General features: G+C 42.7%; 2 protein-coding genes across 3 annotated transcripts; both read right to left on the bottom strand.

Moving 5' to 3' along the window:
- Positions 1-493: 493 nt before the first annotated feature.
- Positions 494-3431, bottom strand: LOC106809091. 2 transcript variants are annotated; one of them, XR_001393848.1, is made up of 2 exons: positions 1208-3431; positions 494-1021 (listed from the first exon to the last, which is right to left on the bottom strand). XR_001393848.1 is itself a non-coding variant. In XM_014812049.1 (2 exons), exons 1-2 carry the CDS (start codon positions 1500-1502, stop codon positions 812-814), a joined length of 483 nt encoding a protein of 160 aa, XP_014667535.1. In that variant the 5' UTR covers positions 1503-3431; the 3' UTR covers positions 494-811. The 2 variants fall into 2 exon arrangements, 1 of the variants encoding a protein (XP_014667535.1); XM_014812049.1 differs by having other exon boundaries at positions 494-999.
- A 132-nt stretch (positions 3432-3563) lies between these two features.
- Positions 3564-26602, bottom strand: LOC106809080 (dual specificity protein phosphatase 3-like). Its single transcript, XM_014812030.1, has 6 exons — positions 26519-26602; positions 10796-10891; positions 9964-10175; positions 8010-8109; positions 4653-4776; positions 3564-3784 (listed from the first exon to the last, which is right to left on the bottom strand). The coding sequence occupies exons 2-6, from the start codon at positions 10826-10828 to the stop codon at positions 3564-3566; spliced, it is 690 nt and encodes a 229-aa protein (XP_014667516.1). The 5' UTR covers positions 10829-10891; positions 26519-26602.
- Positions 26603-27083: the final 481 nt, after the last annotated feature.

Raw genomic sequence — 27083 nt, 5'->3', positions numbered from 1 at the left:
CGGTCACCATGGATACGCCACTTGACAGAATGGCTCAATAACACGACAAGCCCAATTTTACTCCTAATGTCTTCTAGACGTCCACGAGGCATCTAACTTCCGTGCATAATGCAAATTAGTGCACACTAGTGCCAAATTTTACAGAAAAAAAATTCAAAAGACCTTTTCCAGAGACGAAATAGTGCAACGGTGAACGATTTGCAGAAGAGTTCTGTTGCATGGCCCCTGTAGCAAGCAAGGAGACAAACAACCCTGTAAACGATGTACCGCTGAACAAACTCAACACTACCTGACAACATTTGCTCAGTCAACATGCGCGAATAGCGAGAGCATCCTCTCGATCAATACCGTTAGAATCTCGGGAATTCATCCGACTTCTTTGATTAGCGTGTGCAGCTCTCCTCTGCCTCAGCCATCCCCACATGACACCACTTTCTGATCCTACTCACGTCAAGCCGTGTGCTCATACGAAAGCAAAAAAGTCGAACACGAGTCATGGTTTCATATGCTTTTTAATTGCATTCGCTTTAGAGAACAATGAACAGGAACGACGGGTCAACATGCAATATTTACATACGGGATATATAAATACCACTACTAACGAAGCTGATTTCGTGGCAAGCAAGTAACGTCTGCCCAGCACCCACCGCAGCATCCACAACAGATCCCTGCAGCATCTACCACAGATCCCTAGATCCCTGCAGCATCCACAACAGATCCCTGCAGCATCTACCACAGATCCCTAGATCCCTGCAGCATCTACCACAGATCCCTAGATCCCTGCAGCATCCACCACTGATCCCTGCAGCATCTACCACAGATCCCTGCAGCATCTGCCACAGATCTCTGCAGCATCTGCCACAGATCCCTGCAGCATCTGCCACAGATCCCTGCAGCATCCACCACTGATCACTGCAGCATCCGCCACAGATCCCCGCAGCATCCACCACTGATCCCTGCAGCATCTACCACAGATCCCTGCAGCATCCGCCACAGATCCCTGCAGCAACCACCACAGATCCTTGCAGCATCTACCACAGATTTCCGCAGATCCCTGCAGCAACCACCACAGATCCCTGCAGCATCTACCACAGATCCCTGCAGCATCTACCACAGATCCCTGCAGCATCTGCCACAGATCCCTGCAGCATCCACCACAGATCCCCGCATCATCCGCCACAGATCCCTGCAGCATCCACGACAGAACCTTGCAGCATCCGCCACAGATCCCTGCAGCATCTACCACAGATCCCTGCAGCTTCCGCCACAGATCCCTGCAGCTTCCGCCACAGATCCCTGCAGCAACTGCCACAAATCCCCGCAGCTTCCGCCACAGATCCCTGCAGCTTCTGCCACAGATCGCTGCAGCTTCCGCCACAGATCCCTGCAGCTTCCGCCACAGATCGCTGCAGCTTCCGCCATGGATCCCCGCAGCTTCCGCCACAGATCCCTGCAGTTTCCGCCACAGATCGCTGCAGCTTCCGCCATGGATCCCTGCACATCCGCCACGGATCCCTGCAGCACCCAGTGCTACATCCACTGTAGCATCGGATGCATGTTACCTCTTCACATCACATCAAAACTGGCCTCATCAAAACAAATCCATCAGTGTTTATGTGTCCACACGGCATCAAGCGACCGACCCCTAGCTGCGCCGCGGCCCGCGCACGACAGCATATAGAACCGGTGTCGCTCGCAAGACTTCTGAGATTCTGCATCGCAGTTCGAGATTCCCATCGACATTGACAACGTAAGTAACGAGCACGTTTTCGTGAGCTGCACTACTCTCACAGTTGCCAAGGTCAACGTCGTTTCACCACGTATCCACTGAAGACATTAATCTTCCGCATACCCTGTGACCACGAGTGCCGGAGATTCATAGAAGAGTATCATAAAGATGCCACTAGGGCAGCGTGTATGCACAGTGCTGGCGTCAGCTGGAAGTTTCACAGAGTGCGGGCACTCAAATCTATCTATAGGGTATATATACTACAGTGTAACTATATATACTATATATACCATATATACTACAATGTATACTGAAAATAACTGCTATCGTCTTAGACAGACACTTGGTATAACAGATACCAACAAAATTAGGCGAAAATAACGCAAAGGCAATATCATTATTTCTATAGCTAGGACTCCACAATACTTGGCAATAGAATTTACTGCACGGACCATAGTCACCGAAGATCGCATCCCTGCCACAACGCGCAGGCATGCATTCAAATACTGATGGTGCCATGATAATAGAAAATTTTACTAACAAGTAATGGGAGCTCACATATTCAAGTACACAGTCTCACAGCTTTACATCTAGGATGCATCACGCGCGCGCGCACACGCGCACATGTAAAAGCTCAGCACCATTATTACAATGACTACATGCACGTTACAGCGGATTCACCTTCCATAATTTAGACGTGTGACTATTTATTTTGAGCTATGCGCTACGACTGCATCTTGCTTGATTTTGTACAACGGCCATCGACCACTGCACCAATCTTACATGCAACGCGAGCGTGTGCGTGCTAAAGCACTGGGTCATCTTCCTTCACAAACCCTCCACTATAAAGCAGACACGAGCTGGACCAATACGTTTCGCGTCTTTCTCGTGCAGGTGGTTCGGTTATATCTATGTTAAGCTATTGTTAACCGCAGCTGTTGCATTACGTCGCGTTGTTATTTTAAGCTAATCATATACACACCGCGGTAGTCATTTGTCTACAATGTCACACTATCCACACACGCATGCACGCACACATGCATTCACGCACGCACGCGCCCACAAGAATCACACTATTTCACCCGACGTGATCACGGTTGTTTACAAGGTCACACCAGACACGTCATACTACCAGGTTACAAAGCATATCACTTACTGAGATCAATTCGTCCTCCCCTTAACATTTAACATTCTTCCTCTGCTTGTTTCCCCCCAATCACCTACTCTTCTCTACTGCTTCCATTTTGTCCTCCTCATCCTCCTTCGCCTCTTCCTCCTCCTCTTCTCCCTGCTCTCCTACATCAAACCTATCCCACGACAAGATTAATTCATCCACATGAGATCAGCGAAATTATTTTACTCAGTATCTGAGCAAGCACTTAGATTTAGGGCAGGTAGATGGTGTAAGCATATTAGATCACTAGCCCCTCACCCCAACCCGCCGATAGAATACTCTTTATATATATATAATTATATATGTAGCACTATTACTTATTTCATACATTATCTGGCGCTAGCTGGCACGTACACAAACCAGTTTTCTACGAACAGACAAGTCACCCCTGGGTTAAGGATGGTTGCTAAGCACGGGACAGCACGCGAGCGTCCAGCCGGGCGTGAACTGCAACCAGCGACGTCCGATTTCCCTCCATACGACGCTGCGTCTCACGCGCGCACAGCGACCCGTGGAATCGTCGCACCCTCCCCCCCACCGCATCACTGTGACCTGCTCATCCACCATCCCACCCACCCACCCCCTACCCACCCCCCAACAACCTCCAATAAATACGCGATGCGCGAGGGAGCGGCCCTCCCGTGGCTCCCACAGAGGGCGCTACTGCGACGAGCCGGCGTCGGCGTGGGCGACGCCCGCCGCGAGCGAGTTGTTGAGCTTGCACAGCTGGCCGATGAAGCCCTCGTTAGGGAAGACCTCTCGCTTCTTGCGCAGTGTGCGGAGAGCCTTGTCCGCACTCATGCCCCTCTTCAGCAGCAGAAACGCAGCGGTGATCGTTGCCGACCGACTGATGCCCTGATAGCAGTGTACGACCACCTTACCTGCGCGAGACGAAAGACAGAAAACAAGTGAGCGCGCGCCGGAAGAATGCGGCGCCCGGTAGCAGTGCGCGGCTGCCGTAACTTCGCGAATCGGAAAATAGAAACAAGTTAACGCGTCAGAGAATACATTATTGAGATGTTTATATTTCCCCAGGTGGGGGCAAGATGCCTGCGTGTATGGGGGTGGGGGTAAGATGCGTGCGTGTATGGGGTGGGGGTAAGATGCCTGCGTGTATGTATGGGGGTGGGGTAAGATGCGTGCGTGTTTGGGGGTGGGGTAAGATGCGTGCGTGTATGGAGGTGGGGGTAAGATGCATGCGTGTATGGGGGTGGGGTAAGATGCCTGCGTGTATGGGGGTGGGGTAAGATGCCTGCATGCATGGGGATGGGAGTAAGATGCGTGTGTGTATGAGGGTGGGGTAAGATGCGTGCGTGTATGGGGGTGGGGGTAAGATGCCTGGCCTGCGTGTATGGGGGTGGGGTAAGATGCCTGCGTGTATGGGGGTGGGGTAAGATGCCTGGCCTGCGTGTATGGGGTGGGTAAGATGCCTGCGTGTATGGGGGTGGGGCATCATCTGAAGTAACGGTTCGTTTTATATTTCTGATTAAAATGCGGTCCAAAGATTTTCACATCACCTAACTAACTGTAATCATACCAGGGAGAAAAATTACAACTTAAACCACAGCATGATGCCAGAACATGGAGCATGGAATAGTACTACCATCTGCAAACAAAGCATGAAACTAGAACATGGAACAATAACACTGAATCACAACGTGAAGCTACAACATGGGAACTAAAACATGAAACCAAAACGCAAAACTATAACACGCTCTACTGTGTGACCATGCATATAGGTGAACTCACCCCCAGATTTCAGTGCGCTGTCAATGAAGTATGCACACTCAGAGAAGTGGACGGAGAGATTGTACCTGGAAGTGTCTTCCGCAAATATTCCATAGTAGGTGATGCCCAGGTCAGTGTAGTATGCCTAAAAATGTCACAGAGCATTACCTATACTGTATTATAAATCGCATACCTACACATACCCCCATCTATACTTCTATCTATACATACTGTATGGTCATGAGTACACACGCTCGCCCGCACGCACGCACGCACGCACGCACGCACGCACGCACGCACGCACGCACGCACGCACGAACGCACACATACATACAAATAATACATATGCACACATAATATAGGCCTACACATGCACATGACATACATCAGGAGTAGATAATAGGGACACAATACAACACATATGTTTTGTTGTGTATAACATGTGTTGTATATATCTATGCAGTCACTAAACGCGGGAGAGGCGTGTTACTGGGTGATATGGCGCTAGGATTACCTAGAAGTACTCGATTTTTATCGCTTTATATCTCAGCATAGGAACATCGTAGAGACAAGCGGTTGATCTTTATATTGGCTAGTGATGACTCCTGCATAATATTCCGGTAGAGAAGTATCAAAATATGGTAGGTAAACTTTATTAATTTTGCTGAAACGACACCATGGTTTTCCTATTTCAGCGTTGTACGCTCTGGGGTTAATGGGCTCTTGATTTAATCAAGAGTAGATAATAACACATTTGTTATTATCTACTCTTGATGTAATGTAAGAGTCCACTTACTTATTTGTGAAAATAAGGAACTAGGAACTAGGAAATAGCTTCACACACATAATTAAATACCACACAATTTCATACCTCCATACACATACATGATATCTCTGCTATAAACACTACTGCATCTATCAGATTCCCCCCCCCCCATGTATTTGTAATTGAATTACATGCAATAAAGATTTAATAATAATAATAAAATAATACAGGGGGAAACAGCGAGTAGAAAAACGTCACATGCTATTGAATATTATCATAGATTAGTGAAATGTGCTTATGCTGCTATTTATGCAGAGAGGCCATAACACGGGCGAGCAATAACATAGACCACCTGGAATGGTGGTATATCGACAAAACTGTACGGGGTAATAAATTACCATTGCTAAGGATGCATTGGACCAGGATATTCCAGTTGTGATTGTTATTGTTAGCGTTGCAATACTTAAAATAGAACTTTCCAAGAGGAACTTCCTGGTAATATACAAGGAACCGTGCCAATGAAACCCATTGAGTAACAAAGACAAATTAGAATTCCAATTATCAGGATTCTCTCTCTTAGAAGCAAGATTAACTCCACCATGGCAGTTATATTGTACAATCATGTTCCTTCATCTTACTTCAGTTGGAAAAGGGGAAATGTGTTGAGAGGCAGGAAGAAGCTGTGCCAGCCAAGCATAAATCGTTTAAATTGACTACGTCACGAATTTTCTATGGTAAAATTTGTAAAAATGTTGTTGCCATTTTTTTACATTAAAAGTAAGAACTAATGGGACTAAACGTATCGTCAAATTCTTACCTGATAAGATTGTTTTGCTTGCTATGGGCTATGTATGAGTCACGAGTGTATGTTCACATCGAACAATATAGTAAAACAGGAAGTATAATGCAGCAATTTAACCATAAAAAGTGAACAGAATTACTTATATTTTGTGAAAAAGCGACAGGAAGTATAATGCAGCAATTTAACCATAAAAAGTGAACAGAATTACTTATATTTTGTGAAAAAGTGGAAATATTTTTTTTAATTTTTACTGTTAACGGTGACGTAATCACTTTAAACCGGACTACCAGGAGGTAAACGAACATGACTGTCAGCGCTGTGGAACTCGGCATGCATCAATGAAATGCCCTGCGGACGGTCAGAGGTGCAACAAATGCGATAGAAAAAACCACTTCGCAAAATACTGTCAAATACCGCCAAATGCTGCCAAATGCTGCCAAAAACCTGTCAAATACCGCCAAATGCTGTCACTCAAGATGTTTCAGAGCAGACAATGTTGAAGACAAATCAGCAGATGAAGTAGATGAGGTATGTTACAATGTGCCTGTGGTGACAATAGACTCGGTGCGCCAGGACGACCGCATTGCTTCGCTGCAGATACTCAGACAGAAGCTGAACATCAAGTTCGATACAGGGGCCCAGGCTAACATTATCAGCGAGCGGACTTTAACCAAAATCAGTCCTATTATGCATGGCCTGAAAGCCTATTATGACCAGCCGATCCCAGTTATAGGAAAATGTCTTCCTCCAGTCAACAACAATGGGAAAACATATCAAGTTCCGTTCATGGTGGTTCCAGGAAAAGCGTTGCCACTACTCGGTCGAGAAAACAGTCAAAAGCTTGGGTATGTGAAACTCCTCACAACAGCTGCCATCAACTACGAGACAATACCTGAAAGCCCTGCACATCTGCATCAGTGCTCTACAATATGGCAAAGGGCAACGTAACAAATACCACATAGTGAAACAGTTGCCTCTATCCCCATCCAAATCATGAACACCAGCACTGCAGATTTAGATTTCAAAATTTACTAAACTAACACATTGGGTATTGAACTATTCTGCCACTGAGCAAAAGTGATAATGGATTGAAAAAATACCATATCAATGTCAATGAAGTAATACCTGCAAACTAGTTTTACCCTTCCATCTGATGAAAAACAATGCCATTTCAGTTGTAATAATATACTAGGAATCATCTGGCAAAATGGCAATTGTCAATTAGTAAGCCATTTCAATGCCAGCCACTGTAATTAGTGTAATACAGAGTTCAAACATAGACATAGAGACATAGACAATAGGAATAAATCAGAAATGCAGGTTTACAGAGACAGTCAGGAAGGGTCACATAACACATTAATCATACCAGTAGGAGACAGTAGTGACAATAGAAGGCCAACTCGGTCATAAACACATTAACTCTAGAAGGGACAGAACAGTAGTAAAAATGACAAGAGTAAACAGACGATGGCCGGCGCCAGTACTAGGTCATCAGACACACGGCGCGACGGTCCTCTTTAGATTATTACCCTCGACCCAGTTTTATTAAATAAGAACCAGTTGGACAGGGGAAGGGCGACAGCTTAAAAGAAGACTATTTTGAATAGAAGGGACAGACGACGGCAGCCTCGAATCGGTATGTGATGCACTGTTTCCACTGTGTCATGAGTGTGTATTTAGAATAAACTATATTTGTAACCGTTTATAAGACTGTCACGTATCTCTATCTATGTTCGAGATATATACGAACCTTACATTAGCAGCATCTTTACTAAATTAGTTAAAGTAAACTTTAGAAGTTAAGGCGTACCTGGTTGGTATTGACTTGTGCATAGCGTGTGCCTTGTGCAGTGTTGAGAACATGGGTTATGCCGACGCTTTTCAGCAGTTCTTTGTTGGTAACAAACAACCTAGAATCAGGAGATTATAAGTGACACACATCTACAATAAATACTAACATTTTACACACCTAGGTGCACACACGCACGCACGCATTCACACATCACACACGCACACACATACACACACGCACACACACACATCACTCACGCACACACATACACGCACGCACGCACGCACGCACGCACGCACGCACGCACGCACGCACACACACACAGCACACATATCATATATTATTTATGCAATCAGGAAACAAATATAGTGTTTTCGTTCCAGGAACTATTTGCGCTAGCGTAGGGCTACTGCTAGCTGTGTAACAAAACCGCGTCCGACAGAGTTTTCAAAATAGTCAACTTCGGAGAACATTTCTGGCTCAATGAGAACATTTCGTTATGTTTGCACACTGCAAGTATGCTCACATTAGGTATATAAGAGCTTTTTGTTGCGAGGTTTATCCGTTTTAAGAAGCTGCTGGTGCAATGACTCACGCTCGCACTAGAGTCTTGATATTGCTTTACCACATTTAGTGTGAGATAGAGAACCATAAACTACAAAGGTTTGGGTTAGGGTTAGGGTTCAATCAAAACTACACCATTTTACACTCTCAAGCTTTTGCACTTACTTTTGATACACTCAAGTTTTTAATACACTAAAAGCTTTTGCATGGGTATTGCGCTAATAAAGAGTAAACGTTTATTGACAAGTGAATCAAATTAATCACACGTTTTATTTATAGATAAGATATATCAATATGCTCAAGCCAAAAAATTTAATGGACTTTCCAGGAACTAATTATGTGACGACACACATTTTCAATTTTTATGTAAAATGGTATTTTGAATATTTCTCAATTACTACATAGAGTGAGAAAGCAAAACTTTCGCCACAAGTTAAGCACAGTATGAACCAAAAAAGTGCGTCAGAATTTTTCTTTAAGTTTCATATTTACTTTCTAATGAAGAAAACTGTATAAAATTCAAGTCATATATTCAGATTGAACATTTATACGAATAAATAACCAAAACCCAACATAATAAAAGACAGCACTTAATATAAATCCCTGATGGGCTTTTTTACAGCAACGTATTACCATTAAAACGAGCATAAAATTAAATCATTCCGAGTTGTAATGACAGAGAAATATCCATTTACACACCGGCTACTGTGGCAGAAATCGAAACGAAGAAATCAGTGTTTTTTCTACTTTTCACAATGATCGACGGCCTGTCTGTGTGCAAAATGGGTGAACGTATGTGAAACATCTACTGTTAGTACTTACTGTGACATATCTATGACTAACTGAAACCACTAATTGGTAGAATGTTCTGTGCACCTCAATAAATTATAAGGTTTCCATCGCAAACACACAAACAATGTGTACTGCATGACGTCACTAAAGGCCCCCGCACAAAATGAGAATTCGGCACGCAGCAAATGCGCTGAGCCAAATTTTCATCGTGTGTGGGCTGGTTTACGTGAGATTTTAGTCACTCATGCCACTGAGCAAAATATCTATCGTGTTTGATTTTTCTGGCTGTGTGAGAAAAAAGTCTCAGCGTGTACGGGCTGGCAATTTTGCAAGTTGTTTATGTCACTACTATTGCCATTACATTCAGTGACATACGGAAATTACGATTTACGAGTAACATTGGTATGTACAAAAAAACATTACTAAGGATTCTGTATGGTCTGGTACGGGAGGAGGTCCATGCGGGTGACATCATGAGTTACCGCAACGTGTGACGCCAACCCTACTGACGCTGCTGGGTGTGATAGTTGTACGATGGGGCGTGCTGGTATATACAGCACACATGACCTGCCGGGGCGGAAGCGCGAAGGCTGACAGAACATACGTTAGCACGTACTTATCACTGATGAACAAGTTTGGGTAGACCTCGTCGAACGAGTGAGCAACAATGAACGACATCGCCTGCGGCGGCCCGAACAACTTGCTAGCGAGTGAGCGACTAGGGTGAACATCGTAGATGATTTTCTTTAGAGCATCTACGGTCGTCTTGTGGTATTTCGCCTCCTTGCACGAGGAGGCGCTCGACTCCTGGCTGGTCGGAGGTGAACTCTGCAACGAGGGAAAAGCTTCACACCGTAGGTTTCGCTGCCACAGATGAATACAAATATACTGGCCTATAAACGACTGTTTCAAGTTACACAATATACCTCCCAAAGCCCAGGACCTGACCCCGAAACCACTACCAACTCTTGCTGATTGCAAATCCTACTATTGCCACCCACTGCCACCTGGTGACAAGCCCAATCAGCTTCATTTAACAGGACAGAGTTAGATGTTTGGTACTGTACTGTACCTTAGTATATTACTGGAGAGATAAAAGAAATAACCTGTAAGTGAAACACGGACTAAAACAGTCAATTTAGAGTCAATTTATGCACCTGAGCACATCTAATAACTACACTCGATTTCTAATAAGGAATACTGAAATCATGCTACCTTGTAATACAAGTTGTATAGCTAATCAAGTAATAATGTTAGCCAGGGATTTTTCAATGTATATGTGATTAAATAACCAGTACGGTTTCTACTTAAAGACATCAAACCATTACTAAGCAACAAGTTCTTGGCTGTCAATGACGGCTGCCATGCTACGACAGAATGGGGAATTGCAGGAGGAGGTAGAAACAACATAGTGTGGTGATCGATTGATCACTTGCACGGTCACAAACCTGAGGTTTTGAACTTTTCAGTTTCTCCCTCATGTCCTCCTCGGTCACACGTGAAAAGTGCAACAGTGGCAGGATTCTGATGTTTAAGAAAGTGATCTATAAAAACGTCACATAATGAGAACACTGTTCGATGTGTATCTAATCCACGTGCATACAAAAGGTGCGTTCACACTGGCGCGAATTAGCGGGCTGCAAAACCCGGTTTTTGCAGCCCGCTCGAAAAACCGAGCTTTTTACAAGTGTGAACGCAATTAGCTCACCAAATCGCGCTCAAAATAGCGCGCTGCAAAGAACACTTACGACTGCGCTAATTTGGAATAAGCGCGCTTATTTGCACCGCGGCGTGTTATCCCGCTCGGCGATTAGCGAGATATTTCCGCCTGTGTGAACAACGACACAATTAGCTCACTATTATCTCCGCTATTAGCGGGATGAGCAGCGCGGTTTTTCTTGTGTGTGAACACGCCTAAAATGAAATGTAACAAGTGTGAAAACTGACAGCCATGGTTGTTCAATGATTATAGTGTATTCACCATTCACTTCATCAAAGGCTGCGAGTTCAAACTCTGGGTGAAGCAGTGAATTCTCTTAAGGTCTACCCTGGCACATAACACTGGGTACTCTGAATCCCTCGTGGCTTGGATGACAACGTACAATCACTGTCCCGTCTACAATAATCGGGACGCAAAAATTTACAATGGCCAGCCTCAGTGTCACCAATACAACCAGCCTGTCACAATGCTCACAGACTATCCAGCGAACGAGGATTCAACTTCCTTATCATACACCTAGCTACTTAGAGAGTATACCTAGTAGAACCTATACTAGATAGCATCTGACCATGCAAGGGTGCACTTGTTTTTAGGCGGATCACACGAAGCAGATTTCATGTGCGTCCCACGAACTAGCCGTTTATTTGGCCGGATCCACTCAACTTGATCCACATGATCTGAACCTGCATGTGAGGATGGTAGCATGTGACCCAGTGAACCACTGCTTGTTGCTAGTTACGAACCAATCCTGTGATAGGCCACAGAGACCGTTGAGCCATTAGTGGAGCCGTGGAGGTGCGCTGGCATTTGTTTGGGCTGATCAGGATCAAGCGATACAGATCAGATGGGGTTGTCCCAAACAAACAGGCCACCCCAAATGCTGAAAGTGATCGAGATCCGTGCACCAAGTTCATATTCTCTTTTTGTTTTGTTGTTCTATACCTAACATGCCAGGGGCACATACGTAATGTGTAACCAGCTTCCTCTTGCACTCATTCTATTCCCACACTAATGTAGATCTAACTGGTTGATCCGGTTATAAGGAGGTTATGAATATCGGGTTGGTTTCTTATTTTATTTATACTAATACCAACGCTATACAATTAATCTGCATCATAGTGAGATAGACTGGAGTACAAAGTCTACAACAGTCATTATAGATTAGGGTTAGACCAGGGCGTAGTATTACAAGGGCAGATCTAGCGTTCAGGAGATGGGGGGGGGGTGATATTTGAGTGAAGGCGTGCCCAAGGCATGCGATGCTAGGGTGGTTCAGGGGCATGCTCCCCTCCCCCTCCCCCTACTTCTATTCGATTTTAGTTAGTTTGCCTTACTGAGTACATACTCTACCCATTTACATGGCGAGTAATGGATCAATGTAAAGAATTCAGGCTAGATTTAGGGTTCTAATACTTCTATTTGATTTTAGTTAGTTTGTCTTACTGAAGCTGATAGGTCTATGTCCCCCAGGGTACTATTCGGAGGGTACCCTGGGTACGGTTCGATATATCGGAAAGTACCGTCGGGGTACTATACGATATGTCCTGCGTACCCTGCATTGTCCACAGTACACTGACTTCAGCAACTGATCATGAAATCATGCAGAACCATATATTTTATATGCATATGGTTTGCAAAAAAATGATATATTTATAGTGACGACAAACATATTTACGCTCTCCCCTATACTGGGGGTGAGGTATTTCCGCCCGCAAAGTATTGCCGCGTCACGTGCATATTGTATTTTTTATTTGATGTCAATATCAACGCATTTCTATTTATTGGTAATGAATAGTATTACATGATAACATTAAACTACGAGACTAGCTACTTTTTATTATTGTCTAAATTATTCATATTAATAGATGATTCATCAATTAATCTCAATATTTTTGCTGTTTCACAGACTGTGTGTGTGAAAGTCAGGTATGGTGGGGCAATGCAAGGGTATTGCAGCAGATATTATGTCGACGGTACTTTCCATATACGAACCGTACCAGGCGTAGCCTCCGATATTTTACCCGGGGACATCTAACCTATAGCCTTACTGAGTATATACTCTATATCCTCTTTAATGGAGTATGATCAATGTAAGAATTCAGGCTAGTTAGGGGCTCTAGTTAGTTTGGCTTACTGAGTATATACTCAGTTCGCTACTATTTACAATTGGGAGTAACAGGCTGGTTTTTCATGTCATGACCTGTCATAGCTCCTAAGTTAGGGGTAGGTCTAAGTGGGATCAATGTAATCTTTTAGGATTACGGTATTGGAATAAAATGGAAGTCAACTTGTTGGTGGATATCAAGACAAAGCAACAACATGGTGGCCAGCTATGCATATGACGCACGTTTTTTGCTTTCAATTATTTAATTCATCTGGTGTAGTTTTGCAGGTTCTGACGTTTTGATTCAAGTGGAGGTTTGGCAAACTCGTCGTTTATTTTGTTACCTAGCTTAGGACGCAGCACACAAATACGGCCTTTTTCGTTTGCAAGTAGCAATATTATTGTGGTATGGTGTTGGTTATTTGTACTATGTTTTGGTGCCATACTTTTGGTACTACATTGGTAGCCATGTCACGTAGGCCACTCTCACAAAAGCTACGCTTTGTCGGGTAAAGCTATGTAGTTCTGGCCTTCCCTATTAGGCGCTGAGAGGGTCTATGCCTCCCAGGGCCTGCGGACGTAACTCTGGTACTATTCTATATGCAGACCGTACTCGGCCTACTCCAGTTAACGATCTAGGAGTCGCCTATGCCTACTCCTAACCTATAACATTAAACCCTGAACACCATATAAAATAGTTAACAGGGTAAGTTCGCGGCAGTAGCCCGGGGCGCGCGCCGTGGCCTGGGGGAATTAGAGCGCTACTGAATATAGCGCGCTATCACTATTGTAGTATTACTGATAATTAGTTTCTATGCAGTATGGGGTCGTTTGTCGTATAAGGTTACTGAAGATTGTTACTCGAGTAGTTTTAGGTTGTTTAGTATATATGTTTATATTTTTAATACAGTTTCGACGGGTAGGCGGTGGACCGTGGTCGAGATCGGCTACGCATAAATCTGATCAGTCGGTCGAAGTATAATTATAACAAGTTAATGACTCGTGCGGATCCACGCAGTTTTTTTCGCCACTCTAGTACTGTATTTAAATAATTTATAAGTTATTTATGAGACTAGCTTTACTGTCATAGACAACGTTTTAAACTTTGTTCATCGCTAACTCAACGTCATAGGTTATTCTTATGCTTATCATACAGTGTGTAGAAGGTATGTGATGTAATATTTTGATAGTATTCTTACTGTTATATTAGCATGTGTGTAGAAGGTAATGTGATGTATATTTGATAGGGTTATTCTACTGTTATCATAGAGTGTTGTAGAAAGTATGTGAAAATGTTTGATAAGTATCCTACTGTTACATATAGTCTGTTTGTAGAAGGTATTGATAAACTGTCTTGATAGTAATCCTTACTGTTATCAGCGAGTTTGTAGAAGGTATGTTGATAAGGTGTTTGATTAAGATATCCTTGACTGTTATCATAGGCAGTTTGTAGAAAGGTATGTGATAATGTTTGATAAGTTATCGCTTATGTTTATCATAGCAGTTTGTAGCAGGTAATGGTGATCAAATGTTTGATATAGTATCATCTACTTAGCGGTTATCATAAGCAGTTTGTATGCAGGTATGTGGAATAAGATGTTTGATAAGTATCCTTACTGTTATCATAGGCCGCTGTTGTAGAAGAGTTATGTTGTGATACATGCTCACTGACGATAACGCAAGATTTTGTTGTTCTATTTGCAGCTTCTATTTGTAGTGTGTAGGAAGGTATATGTGAGTATATCTTTGATAGCGTATTATCTACTGTTAGCTGTTTCATAGCAGTGGTTGTAAAGGTATTTAGCTATAGAGGTAAAATACAAATGATATTATGTTTTTGTTCTTTAATTGTCAAAAATGTCAAAATAGTATTGGGTCGCAGTAAAATTTAGTGCTGGCTCCGTAAATTTTGGCTAGCTTGGTGGACCGGAAGGTCCAGTTGTTTAGAAATTTTGCAGTGAAGACTGTTTAATATGACGGTATGTTTTAGGGTATGGTTTTAGGGTTGGGTACAACTTCTGTAGTAAACTACAAGGTCTGGTCCTGACCCCTAGATTGGCTTTCGCCGCCTACGAGCGCGGGCCAGAACCCTGATATATGTACCTCGGTACATATCTGTAGTACCTGATCACGCGACAACGATCGCCTTCAGCATTAGTAATAGTACGGTATAGACTATTTATATTACTATTAGGCTGTAAAATCGAATATTGCCACCGGCGACTTACACATTAGTGACGCTCAAGGGGTCGTTGTCAGTAACAGGCTACTACAGATAATGCTACCTGAGGTACATATATGTATACACAAAGTGTCCAGACTTGTACTAGCAGAAGTGTACCCTAACCCTATAACAACCTAACCCTAACGTCTAACTCTAACTCCTAACTCTAACTCTAACTCTAACCCTAAACATCACGATCATATAGAAAATAAACATAATACTAACAGCCTAAAACCTCTCGGGTAGCATATCTGTAGTAACCATGTTACGAAAAAAAAAAAAAAAAAAACAAAGACAAAATTAAAAGAAAGATAGATATAAGAAAATAATGAACACAGAAGAATATCAACACAATCATTTAACACACTGAACTGGGCTTCAGAGAAACAAGAACACTGGACACTCGCATACTTAATACTTAATGTGACATATATGTCATATACTAGCATAAAGTGTCCAAGACTCAAGACTCAAGCGCGTCATCCTATGCATTGTAATTTGCGTATCAAATGTATGACTAATGTAAACAACTTGGCCGATTCGTTGATTGATACTTTTCGACAATAATCGTTCAGCGTCTTCAGCAGACAAAAAGTAGCATCCACCTGAAGCCAAAGCGAGTATACCTGTTTATGATTTTGTCACTTTCTCAAGTGACCCAGCAGCGGTGATACGACTAACGTATTCAGCGGCAACTGCAGTGAAAAACATAAATACCGGCAAAGATGGGCCTACGAGACAATACATGTGACGATCGCAGCGCCCGCGCTAGAAATACACGTCACAGCTGCGGGGCTGAGTTTTTAAATCGTGGATGGCGAGTGAAAGATTAATGAAATTATTCGTACCTAGCAGAAGTGTACCTAACCGCCAAGCAACCCAACCTACCTAATCGTACCCATCCTTCAGTGCGCCTTCTACCATTTCGCATCTATATAACGAATCATTTGCGCGCAAGAGCCTGGTCTTTAAAAACTCGCCACCTGCGGCCTGCCCTGAAAACAACATAATATCAAGAACGTATAAAGAAGGCTTCTTTATACGCTCTTGATAATATGTATATATATATATATATTATATTATATATATATATATATTATATTATTTATTTATTAGTTATATTTATAATAATATATATATATTTATATGTTTATATTATAATATATCAATATCTAATAACACATTATAACAAAATCTTTGTTATTAACTCTTGATATTATGTATATTAATGTATATACATTGGCTCTACTCGTGTACGGTAGCTCACTTCACACGACCAGAGTTTTATACATGCACGTAGGTCTATAGCTAATAATATAATGTAAGTGCGCGTCAGTGCACGCGTGCGTACGTACGTCGTAACGAGCGTGTGGCTGCATGCGCGCGCGCACACACACACGCACGCACGCACGCACGCACGCACGCACACACACACACACACAACCCAGGCCACACGCACACACACACACATATATGTATATATATGTCAATATATTATATATATAATGTTATGGGCAGCGAGAACCTAGACAGTAGGAGGTTTCCTTCCGAGCACACTACTGCGATCCGCTGTGATCCCGTATCTCTGATGATGTGATCGTATGTCTATTTGATTAACTTTGTCTCTTTCCGTCTTCGTCTCATGGAATTTGACGACTAATATATTTATGAAGTTATAAGGTTATCACACCTTTGTGATGCGACGCAGATTTGCGATGGATATCTTTTGGATGGACCCGCTTTTTAATCGTACGTGGTCGATCGAATAACACTCCTTGGTAAGGGTTCCGAGGGTCTGAGAATCTCTGTGTGCGTCATCTCTCAAAGGAAATGTTATTCGGTCGCCACACGTGCGATTGAAAACGGACGGGTAAATATATCCATCGCAAATGTCGATCTCTATCTATAATATATATATACATTTAGAGCCAATCTCCTATTCTAATTACGTATAGAGTGCGGGGATTGGGACATTTATATGGGGCATTCGCTCTCGAAAGCTCATGTGATTGTGATGATCGTATACGTGATTAAAATTGAGATGACATGTAGCCCGCAGTGGGGTTCAATTGCAAACCCCGATCTCAATATTTCACTTAGTGCACAAGTGCACTTCATCACTTGTTAAGCTAGTACATTTAATTAAGTTACTGTTTGTTCAGTATTATTGCACTGCCGGTGAGGAGCTTGCAAGCTAGCTCGTGTTGATATATCTTTTACTAATTTACCGTCTTTAAATAAATAAATACATAAATAAATTAAATTAGAAGACAACACTCGGCCTTTCACATGATCATACATGCTAATGCATAGGGCCCGCACAGGGTTTGGGGGCATATAACGCGTGTATTGCGAATCGCGATCTCAATATTATACTCGGGAGGCAGCGCCCAACCTTTCGCGCGACCTTATAGTATGTCTAGTCACTAGACATACTCCTCGTGTGTCTACATACTCTCCTTGTGAGGTTGACGAGAGATAGCGCGCCAAGACGCCCGCATCAAGAAACACTAGACTCTAGTGTTTCTTGATGCGGGCGTCTTGGCGCGCTATCTCTCGTCAACCTCACAAGGAGACTTACAAGAGCAGGACCCGACTAGAAGTAGGTGTGCGTCGCAAATTCCGATCTCTATGCATGTTTTACGTGAGAGGGCCTGTCTTTCACATGCATGGCGCTGTATTAATGTATCTAATATATGTCCAGAGTGATCGACGTGCGGGCACCCGTCAATATCACATTTCGATAAGGATTACAAGCGCCAATTCTTCCGAACTTTGCTAAAACGTAGGATAGCTTATCTTTACTAATATTTCTGGTGATTGTTTGTCTGTTCGTCCGTTGTCGTCCGGCTATAGACGACCAAACGGTTGGTACTTTCCGGCTGAAAAGTGATCCACAGGGGTAACTTGACCCGAGACTGTCATGCCCGGGTGGGATAGGTGTCGTTGACCTCAGAGGTCACTGGAGGTCATCGTAGGCCAAAACAGTTATCTGTGGCTTAACGTGGCCAGATAGAGAGTTTGTTATAAAGTACAAAAGTTTCTTGACCCCACCAATGGTTGGGCGAAGCAGATCAGATCCGGTCTGCGTGGTCACTGGAGGTCGTAGGGGATCGCGGAAGGAGAACATTTCAATTACTGGCCAAACGAAGCGAGATACGGACTTTGTTATGAAGCATATACAAAGTGTTCCTCGACCCCACAAATGGTTGGACGTGACGCATGACTCATGTAAGGACGCTAGAGATTGATTTTCATTATTACACAATGGAATTAATTAGAACTTCTAGAACTTCCCTGAAATTTCTTACTGCGCAATAGAACTGTCCTTCACTTTCAATATGGCGCACTGGAACATTTTAGAAACTTCCTGTACATTCCATATCGTGCAAAGAAACTTTCTGGAAACTTCTTGGATATCCTATGTTCGCGGGTATAAAACCAAGCCATTATGGAGCCCCTGCCAGGGGTTTTAGGGAACAGGTGAACAGGAACATTCACTTTCAGGAAACAGGGGATATTGTCGAATTATTTTCGGGGAACAAGGGAACTGCTGATTAGATTTTTGGGAACGAGGAAACTATGTTTTTCCATCTTTGTGATTTTTTCAGTTTTCTGAGACTGTTTACAATAAACTTTGAAGTATTTCAGGGTCATTTCAACATAGTGTGCTGTAGGGACCATTAGGGTCCACAATTATAGGTCCCCTTTCACCCCAGCGTCAAGCGACAATTATGGGGAAGAGTGGTTTATAATTTCCTGGATCGTGGGAACACGACGCAATAACATTTTAGGGAACAAATTATTTTATTAATGGGGAACAATGTAGAAAATGCATAAACATTAAAGGATCAAGAGAACATTTACCCACCTGGTTGGGAGGGGCTCATTATGGCCAATCGATATACTCTTGATTCACAAAAGCTCTGCAACGGAGCACGCCTGGCCCTAAAGCAACTTCTTCCACTCGTCATTGCGTGACATTAGGAAAGATGTCTTTATCCCGAGGATCCTTATCATTCCAAAAAACCGACCCACTTTCAATTCAAGCGCCTTCAATTACCAATTAGACCCAGCTTTGGAATGACTATCAATAAGGCCACGGGATAATCCCTTACGATCGCTGGCCTTAATCTAACATTGCCTCTTCCATTGTCAGTTTTACGTTAGGTGCTCAAGGTTACTTTCCGTTGATCGGCGCTATAAAGTCGCGCATTTTCTGCATTAAAAATGCTACCAAAATATTATTTATGTAGAAAATTTTGGTAGAATCATATATTCTAAGCATACCACTTCAAGGCCCAGTTCCTTGCCGATAGACGGCGCGAGTGTTGAGTATATGCAGAGGTATATCAGATGCTGTGTTATAAGTTGCAATGTGTCTGATGCTAAACCGCTGAGTAGACTGACTGGTACTCGTCCCTTCTCACAAGCTCGATATAGGGCTTGTGAGCTTGTCTTGTGAGCTCGTGAGATATATCATCGATATATCGAGCTTGTGAGAAGGGACGGGTACCAGTCAAAACCGCTGAGATGTATATAATATCAGGAGTTAATAAAGACAAAATTGTCTTTATTAACTCCTGATAATATATATATATAGTTAGTATATACAGATCTATCTATCTATATATAGATAGAAATATATATATATAGAGAGAGAGAGAGAGAGAGAGAGAGAGAGAAAGAGAGAGAGACAGATATCTGAGATATATAAAGACGGGATCATAAAACAGAAATACAGTGTTTTGATTAAATCAGGAGTGTATCAATACACTCCTGATTAAATGGTTGACGTATGGGGTTATTACGAATTTTCCACTGTGATTTTGTGACTTGATAAGTTGCACGTGTAAACATCTACAGATAGGATCAGATAAAAAAAATCGATAAAAAAAACAGTGACGCATATATCGTTTTTGATTAGAAACTCAATGTATAGTTCATATGCTGAGAAATACCTTCCAAACTACTCTCATAATGGACATACGTTCGACTAAAAAGCCGCACTACACTATACATGCATTCATTACATAATCATCAACTAATTGCTTATTCCACAAAGGCTTGCACTTAACTACGCTCCTAACATTTCTACGACGATCTTCTAACGCTCTCGTTCACACAGACGTCTAGCAGGTCCCGAGGGGAAGGCGCGCATTGTGCGAATTATTCAAAGCTAATTAACAAAGTTATTATACAATTAACAAAATGTAGAGCGTAATCGTTACGAGACTATTTGTCGCGAGTTGTATGAGCAACGCAGGGATTTATTATGGATTTGATTCTGCGTGCAGACACGCCGGCCTCCGTGCGCCCGATGGCCGCTACCTCATTATGAACTTGTCAGGAAACTTTGGTATAGAATGCCTCACGATTTACTCTAACCTTACTCTAACCTAGTCATACTCTACCCATTTACATGGCGAGTAATGGATCAATGTAAAGAATTCAGGCTAGTTAGAGTTCTAGTTAGTTTGCCTTACTGAGTACATACTCAGTCGCTAACTATTTACATTGCGAATAACAGGCTGGTTCTTCATGTCATGACCTGTCATAGCTCCAAGTTAGGTTAGCAAGGGGATCGAATGTAATATTTTAGGATTACGGTTTGGAATAAAAATGGAAGTCAACTTGTGGTGGATATCAAGACAAAGCAAACACATGGTGCCACTATGCGACCAGCGTTTTGCTTTCAATTATTTAATTCATGTAGTTTCAGGATTCTGACGTTTTGATCAAGTGGAGGTTGCAACTCGGTCGTTTATTTTGTACCTAGCTTAGACCCAGCACACAAATAGCCATTTTTGTTTGCAGTATGGCAATATTTTGTTGGTATGGTGTTGGTACTTTGGTACTATGTTTTGGTACCATACTTTGGTACTACATTGGTAGCATGTCACGTAGGCCACTCTCACAACAAAGCACCTTTGTCGGGCTAAGCTATGTAGTTCTGGCCCTTCCCTATTAGGGCTGAGAGGGTCTATGCACCCAGGGTACTGCCGGAACGTACCCTGGTACTATCTAATATGCCAGACCGTACCTCGCCTACTCCACTAACGAGTCTAGGGAGTCGCCTATGCCTACTCCCTAACCCTAACATTAACCCTAACCATATCAAATAGTTACCAGGGTACGTTCCGGCAGTACCCTGGGGGACATAGACCCTATGACTATGAGCCCTATCACTATTAGTAGTATTACTGTATTAGTATTGCAGATGGGGTCGTTGTCGTATCAGGTACTACAGATATGTACCCAAGGTAGTTTTAGGTTGTTTAGTATTATGTTTATATTTTTATACAGTCTTCGACGTTAGGCGGTGGACCGTGGTCCGAGACCACCAAAATCTCTCTCGGTCGAGTAAATTTAACAAGTTAAATGGACCGTCGGTCCACCAGTTTTTTTCAGCCACTCTAGTTACTGTATTTAAATAATTTATCAAAGTATTTATGAGACTACTTACTGTACACATAACACTTTTTAAACTTTGTTTCATCGCTAACCAAACGTCATAGGTATTCTTACTGTTATCATAGCAGTGTGTAGAAGGTATGTGATGTAAATATTTGATAGGTATTCTTACTGTTATCATAGCAGTTTGTAGAAGGTATGTGATTTATATTTGATAGGTATTCTTACTGTTATCATAGCAGTGTGTAGAAGGTATGTGATAAATGTTTGATAAGTATCCTTACTGTTATCATAGCAGTTTGTAGAAATTGTCGTTATATTATTTTAATCAACATTTTTTGAAGCGACTGTCCGGCATATGTCCGTTGATCGTTTTACAACCAGTTTGCCGTTTATCTTCGAGTTTTTTTTTTTTTTTTTTTTTTTTTTTTTTTTTTTTTTTTTTTTTTTTACAAGTCTGATTAAATAGCAAAAACAATACACGAAGAGTGTGTGCGTTTTTTGATAAGGGTCTTTAGTGCGCAGGTTTTTTCGCAGTTATGTATACCAGTAAAGTAGTACTCATTAAATACTTTGATAATTATTTAAAACTTGCTAACTAGTAGTGTACTGAAAAAAACGTGGTGGCACGACGGTCCATTTAACTTCCTTAAATTTACTGGACCGAGAGAGTTTGTGGTCTGCTGACCACGGTCCACCGCCTAACGTCGAAGACTGTCAAATATGATGAATAAATTATATTCAACTTTACGCTTGTTTTCGTTCTATGACTTCTCTCCTTATTCATATGACACCGACCAAATCTTACCTGAAACACGTGATGTGTTCTTCAATAAAAGTTAGTTGAATACGACCGGTTTCCGGCACAGTTATACGGCATGAAATTACATCTTTCGCGACCGAAACTTTTGTTTGGATTATGTTTCTATTGCTATGACGGAAACTTTGGGGGGTCGTACTGGGCATATATTAAGGCAATCGAATTGTATTCAGCGTGCCAGCGGTTTCCAGCGTCTAAAATAAATGGCCTCATCGGCCGCTAGCTGCAGCTTGATTCCTTACGGCCCCAGCGTACCCGTCATAGACAATAAGAACACTAGTCCCAAACAACGTTCGGTCGAGGATGTATCCAGCGTTTGATAACTGTTGGGAAAACCGTGTCGTATTCAACTTAACTTTTGAAGAACACATCGATTTCAGAGTCACAATGGTGGTGTCCATATGAATAAGTGAGAATCATAGACGAAAACAAGGTAAAGTTTGAATATATTATTCACATATTGTATAGATTAGTTACCGAGTTCAAAACTATGCAAACGTCGGTGTTAAAACCCTGACAATGATCATACTCTTCTTATCTTCCATCTAGATAAGTTCCTTACTGTTATCATAGCAAGTTTTGAGAAGGAGGATAAATGTTTGATAAGTATCCTTACTCGTTATCATAGCAGTTTGTAGAAGGTATGTGATAACTATACAAGTAACCAAGTTTAATTGTTACTACAACCGTGCATGCTAATGAAACGTACGCGTGACGCGTCTTCGCCTCCTCGTCAGGAAGCTTTCTACAAAGCTAACTGAATTTAATCAAGTTTTGCCACCACCAGATGGTGTTCGGCCTGGTGTCAATACTTTAGTCCACACGTGACTAAGCCTGTATCGCCTCTCGTGCCGCAGCTTGATATTTGGGCTCTTGCGCCCGTCCGTGCGCCTCCTTGATCAACGCCTCCGATTTTCGTTAGAGCCCCATCCGTCAATGATCTGCGAACTTCTCCAATCGATGGCCCCCTCCGTCGATGTCCATTCGTCGACTGATCAGTGATCGCGGATTTTGTGATTTCGCGTACGCCGCACTGTTTTCGCCTCCCAGGCCCCTCGTGAAAGATTGGGTGCTCGGGTCTCACTCCTCTTTAGTGCTTCTTTTTAGGCGCGGCTGTTTAATTTTCGGCCACCCGGTTTCTCCAATGTAAACTTCTTATCACACATTAGCACACGGTATTTTATAGACGCAGTCCGTAATGTTTGTGGCATTGTCTGTTCTTGTCTTATAGGATCGTACTAAAAAGACCAGTTAGCAGTTTTCAACGGTCTCTTCAACTGTTGACGCCACCACCTGCATTTTTTAGGTGACGCCTGCTAACACGTCCGTGACCCCTCTGACGTAGGGTTAGGGACGATCATCGCTCTTCGGTTTTCCCGTGGAAGTTTTCTTTTTGGGATGATCTTTTTCCCGTGGTGTTTTGCATGCTCCTTGGGACACTTTTCGATGTGTTCCAATTGGATATAGGCCGCATTTCCCGTAAAAGCGTATCTTAATGTGGCGCGCTTCAGCTTCCGTCCTCACTCTCCCGTTATAATTTTGTCTCTACGATCTAGAGGGTTCGCGTACTCACAGACAAGTTTGTGGTCTGACTGTGTTGGGTGTGAAGTGTGAAGTTAGAATACTGGTCCGTTGGACTTTTTTCTGGTATAACCGTCAGTTTTAATGAGCCATCTTCTCGCTTTATCCGAATGAGTGTGTCGAGGAACGGAATTTTTTGATCAGGTTCTTCGCTCGTAACGTAAATTTTGAATGTTGTTGGTACTCGTCGATGCTGTTGAGGTGTTCTGTCCCATTGTTGAACTGTAACCAGACTTGATGATTTCCAAAAGTGTCATCTACATAGCGTAGCCGACAATTTTGTGTTTGAGATCTCGCCGGGCTGTGCTGGCAATGGGCTTCCGGTTTTCCAGCCGATTCAGTGTAAAGATTGGCAACCGATAGGTGAGACCGGGCTAACGCCATGGCTGCTCCAAAACTTCTGGTTGTAAATTTGGTCTCTGGATTTGAAATATTGTGGTCATAAGGACAAACGTGAGTAATTCGATGATATCGTCTGTGGTGAGGTGGTTTCGGGCTTCTCAACTTTTGTCTGCGTCTCCAGTCTCCGACTTGATTATGTTAATCGATTCTGGGATCGGAAGTGTTGGTAAACGAGTGAGACAACGTCCATGTGAGACTAATATCTCGTCTGGTTTCACTACGTATCGTTTTAGTTCCTCTGCTTAACTTCTGTGAGTTCTGATGTGATGTTCGGTGTGCCTTACGCAAAAGGGCCAGTAGATCGGCTTAAGCTTTTGGACACATGTAGTGCTATGGATCCTGTGTATGCGACTATAGGTCTAACGGATTGCCTATCTTTATGTATTTTTGGTGTACAGTAAGATTCTTGGCACATTTGTTCAGCGCCGTGGGATATAAGAACGTTGTACTGAGGCTTGCAGTAATTTTTGATCTCTCTTTTGTGTGGCAACGTGTGGACTAAGCTATCTGACCACCACACCAATCTGGTGGTTCAAAACTGATTAAATTCAGTTAAGCTTTGGAGAAAGCTTCCTGCACAGGCAGGCGAAAACGTCAGCGTAAGTTTTCAGTCATACGCAGCACGGTTTCGAGTAACAATTAACTTGGTTTATTTAATATTATCTACCAACACGAATGAACTTATTCAATGAGTTATGTGATAAATGTTTGATAAGTATCCTTACTGTTATCATAGCCTGTTTGTTAGAAGTATGTGTTGATACATGCCTCACTGACGGACTAACGCAGACTTTTTGTTCTCATTTTGCAGCTTCTATTAGTAGCGCATGTGTAGAAGGCATTGTACTGATATATTATGATAGGTAAATTATACTGTTAGTTTATCATAGCAGTGTGTAGAAGGTATATATTATACGGTAAAATACAAAAATGCATCATTAACTGATTTTGTTCTTTATTGTAAAAAATGTCAAAATAATATTCGGTCCAGTAAAATTTAGGTCCGGTCAGTAAATTTTAGCTAGCTTGGCTGGACCTCGAAGGCCAAGTGTTTAGAAACTTTCATATCGTGAAGACTGTTTATATGAGGTATTTTAGGGTTAGGGTTAGGGTAGGTACACCTGTCTGTAGACAACTACAAGTCGGTCTCGGACCCCCTAGATTGGCTTCGCTGCCTACGGCGGCGGCAGAACCTGATATATTACCTCACTCGGGTAGCATAATCTGTAGTACCTGATAACGACAACGATCCCTTCAGCATTAGTAATAAGTACGTATACTATTAGTATTACTATTGGCTGGTAAATCGAATATGCACCCGGCGACTTACACATTTAGTGACGCTCAAGGGTCGTTGTCGTAACAGGTACCTACAGATATGTAACCGAGGTACATATATGATACACAAAGGTACCGGAGACTTGTACTACAGAAGTGTACCCTCACCCTAACCACTAACCTAACCCTAACTCTAACCCTAAACCCTAACTCTAAGTTAAACTCAACCCTAAAGCATACCTCATATAAAAATATAAACATAATACTAACAACGCTAAACTATGGACCTGCGGTACCATATCTGTAGTACCTGTTACGACAACGACACGCTTCGTGCATAGTGACTTGCCCAGGCATCTCAACACAATCATTTAAACACTGGAAACTGGGGCTCAGGAAACAACCACACTGACACTGCACATAACTAAGTATACTAGTGACACTAATGTCAATATACTACAATAAAAGTGTCAAAGACTCAAGACTCAGCCTCATGATCCTATCATGTATCAATGTAAATCGACTAATGTAAACAACGCCGATTCGTGATTGATACTTTTCGACAATAATCGTTCCACAGAGCTCGTTCAGGCAAAAAAGTACATTCACCGAACCAAAGCGAGTATACCTGTTTATGAGTGTCACTTTCTCAAAGTGACCAGCAGCGGTGATACGACTAAGATTCAGCGCAACTCAGTGAAAAACATAAATACGGAAAGATGGCCTAACGAGACAATACAGTGCGATCGCAGCGCCGCCGCCTAGGAAATACACCCACTCCTGCGCGCGAGTTTTTAAATCGTAGGATGGCGACTGAAGATTAATAAATTATTCGTACTACAGAAGTGTAGCCTAACCCTAACCCCCAACCCTAACCCTAACCCTACACCCTAACCCTAACCCTAAATCAGTAACCATCCTACGTCACCATCAGTTACCGTCTATCCATTCAGTCGCTCCTTTCTAGCGCATTTCGCGCATCCTATAAACAATCAATTTGCGCGCAAAGAGCCTGCAGGCGTGTTCAGGAGACGAGCGCTCGATGCGAACCGCGATGAAACGGTAACGCAGCGCCTCCTGAACGATACACGACGCGCTCGCGGTGTCGCCTCGCTGTCGCGCTCGCCTTGATCCAAGATTGGCGCCCCCATGGGAGGGTTTACTCACAGATTTTAATCGCGAGATAACAATAC

Source organism: Priapulus caudatus, unplaced genomic scaffold (assembly GCF_000485595.1).
Source record: "Priapulus caudatus unplaced genomic scaffold, Priapulus_caudatus-5.0.1 Scaffold326, whole genome shotgun sequence".
NCBI lineage: Eukaryota > Metazoa > Priapulida > Priapulimorpha > Priapulimorphida > Priapulidae > Priapulus > Priapulus caudatus.
Note: the sequence above shows the minus strand (reverse complement) of the source record. Positions and strands in the feature narration are given on the sequence as shown.

Bases quoted from the DNA above. Each gene is read 5' to 3' on its own strand.
- LOC106809091 (XM_014812049.1), bottom strand. From the start codon at position 1,502: ATGTGCAGGGATCCATGGCGGAAGCTGCAGCGATCTGTGGCGGAAACT. The intron at 1,000-1,207 runs GTTCTGTCGTGG...GGTTGCTGCAGG, and splicing joins TCTGTGGCGGATGCTGCAAG to GATCTGTGGCGGATGCTGCA.
- LOC106809080 (XM_014812030.1), bottom strand. From the start codon at position 10,828: ATGAGGGAGAAACTGAAAAGTTCAAAACCTCAG. The intron at 4,777-8,009 runs GTACGCCTTAAC...TGACATTTTTAG, and splicing joins CACAAGTCAATACCAACCAG to GCATACTACACTGACCTGGG. The intron at 3,785-4,652 runs GTGAGTTCACCT...CGTCTCGCGCAG, and splicing joins CAGCGCACTGAAATCTGGGG to GTAAGGTGGTCGTACACTGC.